This window comes from Budorcas taxicolor, chromosome 18, assembly GCF_023091745.1.
Source record: "Budorcas taxicolor isolate Tak-1 chromosome 18, Takin1.1, whole genome shotgun sequence".
NCBI lineage: Eukaryota > Metazoa > Chordata > Mammalia > Artiodactyla > Bovidae > Budorcas > Budorcas taxicolor.
In genome coordinates this window covers 46,662,101-46,666,958 of record NC_068927.1, presented here as the reverse complement: position 1 = coordinate 46,666,958, position 4,858 = coordinate 46,662,101, and the positions used below count along the sequence as shown (strand labels likewise).

The window sequence follows — 4,858 nt, the reverse complement described above, 5'->3', positions numbered from 1 at the left end:
TGCCTGGCACTTACTCCCTGTGAGACCATTCCTAAGCACGAGCTTCCCAAAAACCCATGAGTCCACATCAAACTTTCTTCAAGGTCACATGTTCTAACAGGCTCTCACCGGCCATCATTCAGGAGGCATGATAGGGAGCATTTTTGTCCTTTTTGGTCAACCTGGGGATTTTCAGTTGTTAAGCTTCCTGAGTCAGGTGCCCCTCCCACAGAGCCCTCCAGTGGGGAGGAGGCTGAGCCAGTGCCCTCTGTGGACTCAAGGACTAGCATCCTGCCAACACACACAGCTTCTCCTGTGCAGCCCGGGCACTTTCACACTGTGGCCTGGCAGAATCTCCTGAGAAAAGGAAGCAGGCGACACAGTCCCCTGGGGTGAGGACAAGCACAGGTATAAAAGGGCTCCAGGTGAGTAGGGAGCACCTGCCACCGGCACCATGAGGCGGGCTGGAGCTCTCCTGCTGCTCTGTGCTGCCTTGCTCCTCATCGCGGGCGGAAGTGAGTGGCTGGGACCTGGGCTCCCCAAGGGTTCTGACACCTCCCCAGGGCAGGAGTGAGCCTCTCGGGAGTGCGAAGGAAATAGGGCGTTCTGATGAGTGCCTTACAGGGAGTGTCCCCTTCTCTTTCTGTTTCAGAGTGTGATGACATCTGCCCAGCCTTGAGGGACACAGTTGACCTGTTCATATCGGGAAGCCATGAGGCCTATATTGAACAAGTTGAAAAGTATAACCAAAACCCTGATGTACTGGAAACTGCCGATACCCTGAAGAGCTGTGTTGATGAGAATTTGACACCACAGGATAAGCAGGATGCTCTGAGTGCTCTGGTGGGTCAGACTGTGTGTGAATGTGCTCGTGGGGCCTGTGTAGGGAGGTCAGGGGCCTATTCAGGGCACTGGGAGGTCGGGGGGTATCATATCCTCTCCACCCTGGCTCTTTCCCGGGAACCTAGGCGCAAAAAGATCCTTATGAATAAGGAGGTAGAGAGGATGTGGCCAACACACACAGGGTGGGCAAGGATCATGGAGGCAGACTCAGTCCAGCCCTGGAGCTCTTAAGCTGGCCCTGACTGCTCAGCTCTGCCTGGTCACAGGCCTGGGACCCTCCAGGCCCTCCTGACTCCGTGGTGCCACCTGCCTTTGGAGTTAGGGCCTCAGCTCTGGCCTCCCTGACTCCCGCTTCTCCAGCACAGGAACCTGCCTCTGCTGCAATCCGTTCCTATTGAGACTTTCTCTTCTACAAACATCCGTTTTTTCCCTAATGCCTCAAGGACCTACTCCATTTCACCAAACACCCACATATTTCCATGGTCCCTGGATGCCAAAGGGCCATTAAGCCACACATGCCCTAAGAGGAGGCTGCTTCCAAAAGCTGCCCTCCCGCCCTCCCCAGGCCTGGGATGCTGAGTAGAGGGTCAGGGTGAATCTTTTATCTGCTGCCATAGAGGTGGTGAGACAAGCAGCTGTTTCAGCTCTAAGTGTCCAAGGGCCAGAGGGAGGAAGCAGACAGGGATCAACTCACCCCTGAAGACTTCCAGGAATCACTCCTGAGCCCTGCCAGTTAGTCTTCAGCAGTGTTCCCCATTCTATCCCAGGAGACTGCCCTCAGCCCTCCAGGGAGACCACAGTCTCTGTTCCATTGGAGGAAGACTCTTTGGGACGTATCCACCTTTACCCACTCATATTCAGAGGCTGCTCTCCGCAGACCCTTCGCTTGTGTTCAGTGCAGCTTCATGTCTCTTCGAACCGTGAAGCCTCACCAGGTTTCTGCATCTTCTCTTACAGAATAAAATATACTCCAGTTCTCTCAGCTGATGGAACTGTCCCTGCCAGGCACCCAAGGAAGCCACTTGCCTGATCCCTAAGTCATGGCAGCAACCTGCCACATCCAAGTGTCTGATTATAGAGGATTCCAGCAATAAAAAGCCTTGCAATTCACAGGAGAGTGCTTACTCGTTGACTTCAGAGAGAGGTGGGGAGGGAACGCAACCACAGTGGAGACCATCAGTGTGCCTTCCCACTGCAGCTGGATTTCAGTGCTCTCTGATGCTCCTCCACACATTCAACAGGTGGAGCCTGGGTAATAATCATTACATCAGCTGGAGGGTCTGATCACTTCTGTCACATCTGCTTGAGTGTGTGTTCACTTCTGTCACCAAGACCCACAGGTCATGAGCATATTCCACCAAATTTCAGCCTTGCAGCAACCTTGAGGCCTAGGAGTAATCATCCTCATCTTACAAGGGAGAATCTGAGGCTCAGAGAGGGTAAAGTATCTGCTGAAGATACACAGCCTTCCCCACCCGTTCATGCTTGGGCGACGAGCTCAGCTAAATCACCCTATGACTGTGCACATATTACAGTCATTCTTTGGGCCTCTGATTTCCATTTAAAAAATCGAACTCCCTCCAGTCTCCAAGTTTGGGGTAAGGCCAAACTAAAACAAAGACTGACAAATGGCCGTTTTCCTAAGTGCCTGACAGGAGAGGAAGAACAAAGGGTCAAGGTCCACGTGCTGAACTCTGTCACTCCTTGGGCCTCATTTTATCCTAATGCCAACCCCCAGTTGTGGACTCAGCTGCTTCTACCTAAACACACTGTGAGTTGAGTCTCACATTCAGAGTGGACATTCAGGGTCCTGGGGTTTCTTGCTCCTCCTGTGTCTCTGCTACCTGCCCACTAATAGGGCCCCATGCTCCCACTGTCTCATTCATCTTTGCCTTATCCCACCCCATCTCTAAGAGCTTCTTCCCACCCAACAGCTCCCCTCCGGAAACAAATCTGCAGGGCTTACCCGCCAGGACTGGGTTTAGGATGGGGAATCTCTACGGTCCTCATGCTGAGGAGGCTTCAGACAGGTCCCCAAGGTGATCCAGAGCTGCTGCTTCCCTGTGGAGGGAGCCTCCGGGATGCGGGAGAGGTCTCCTTGCCCATAGTGACATCTGTCCCTTGTCTCTGCCCACCACTCCACCCCCACTAGGGTCTCGCTGGGGGCTCTGCTAAGATGGAGTTCTGCCTCTGTGGGAGCTAATGTGTGTTGAGCTGGTGCAAACAGGTCCTGGAGCAGGGACCCTTCTCCTCATCTAACCCAGAATGTGTATTCCATCCCACCCCCACCCAACTGATGTAAAAGCTCCAGGCCTTCAGAAAGGACAGATGCCAACCTGATAAGTTAGGTGCCTCTTACAATGTGTTGGATATAAACTCACCCTGCTCTGCAGGGAGTGTACAGATGTGACGGGACCTCTCCAAAGATTCGGTGGAGATGAGTGAGGGGCAGTTGGTGCTCCTGGGACACACACAATCCGTATCCTGGCTCTTGCTCAGCCACACAGAACTCCTGGGGTTGCTGGAGAGACACCTCCATATTGCCCACTGCCCTCTCCCCATCCCTGCCTTCCTATAATCTACAGCACCCTTATCTAATCTGGGGTTAGTAGAAAAGGCAGCATCTGATTTCTCCCAAATCCTTTTCTGTCTGACATCCAAACCTCAGAGTCTGTGAAGGTAACTGTCAAAAACCTGTGGCTTTTGATCTTTGATTCTCCCATGAGCCTCCCTCTGAGATCCTAGGAGCCCTGCTTCATTTCCACCTAGGTCAACCTGAGTTCACTTGCAGCTGTGGGATAATCCCCCACTGCAGACACTCCCCTCCTCAAACTCCTGCATCTCCCCTACCTGCTTGTTGGATTTCTCCAGCAACTGGGAGCTTGCCCAATCCTCGTGCTTGTGTGTCAGTTGCTTCAGCTGTGTCTGATTCTTTGCAACCCTATGAATTGGAGCCCACTAGGTTCTGCTGTCCATGGGATCCTTCTGGCAAGAATACTAGACTGGGTTTCCCTTCCCTCCTTCAAACAATTGGGAGGCCCACTGGGAGGTTCCTCAAAGGCACCTGACATCAACTTCCTAATTACCTCTGTGCTTCCAAGTCCCTGTGTCTGGGTGACCTTTGTTGGGAACACAAAGTCTCATGGTATCCTATGAGATGGACATCCCCCTGATAAGGAAAGCCAGGAATTCAAGTGAAAGATACCCAGTAAAGCTGAAGGAGGAAGGAAGAGGGATACCATAGTTGAAGCTTCAGCAGCATCCCAGAGAACAGGAACATCCCTACACAGAGAAGAGAAAGCTGGTTGGGGGAGGGAGATGCTCTCAGGCCATGTATTTCTCTGTGGACCTTGCAATGAGACATTCTCAGTCAGATGGGACAAGGTGTTTTGAGGGTGTACCCTGACCCTAGACCATAGGAATCAATGGTGGAATTCCGGCTGAAGCACACACTGCTCCATGGATCAAGACCTGGGAATCAGAAAGTCATAGAGAGATAAGAGCAAGATCTGAGTGGCAGGATAGAGGCTGCAAAACTGAGACAAGCCTCCAAGAAGGAAAAGGCCAGAGTCAGGCCATGATTGAGGACAGGGCTTGCCTTCATGATCGCAAGATGAAGACCTGCAGAGGCACATCCACTCTTTCAGTGTTACTATCAACCTTGACGTTTCCTTGAAAATTCTTTTTAAATAGTTTCTATTATATTGAATATAGTTCCAATGGTGTAACATATTTACATTCATCTTTAGGCTGGCCATGCTCATGGAATCAGAACACAGGATACCCAGCTGGGGCTTCGAACCCAGGCTTCTGAAGGGGTTTACATGGAAGGGTCAGGTGTTCTTTCATGTGCAGGTACACTAGGAAGCCACAAAGCTCAGCAGATCCTAAGCAGACAGACAAGACAGATGACAGAAACACATCTTCTACTTGGAAAGAAACCATAAAACACACACACATGCAATGGAGTATTACTCAGCCATTAAAAAGAATACATTTGAATCAGTTCTAATGAGGTGGATGAAACTGGAGCCGA

At 51.5% G+C, this 4,858-nt stretch overlaps 1 protein-coding gene across 1 annotated transcript; it reads left to right on the top strand.

Annotated features, from left to right (window-relative positions):
- Positions 1-433: 433 nt before the first annotated feature.
- On the top strand, positions 434-1,844 carry LOC128063827 (major allergen I polypeptide chain 1-like). Its single transcript, XM_052656641.1, has 3 exons — positions 434-494; positions 632-822; positions 1,780-1,844. Exons 1-3 carry the CDS (start codon positions 434-436, stop codon positions 1,807-1,809), a joined length of 282 nt encoding a protein of 93 aa, XP_052512601.1. The 3' UTR covers positions 1,810-1,844.
- The last annotated feature ends 3,014 nt before the right edge of the window (positions 1,845-4,858 follow it).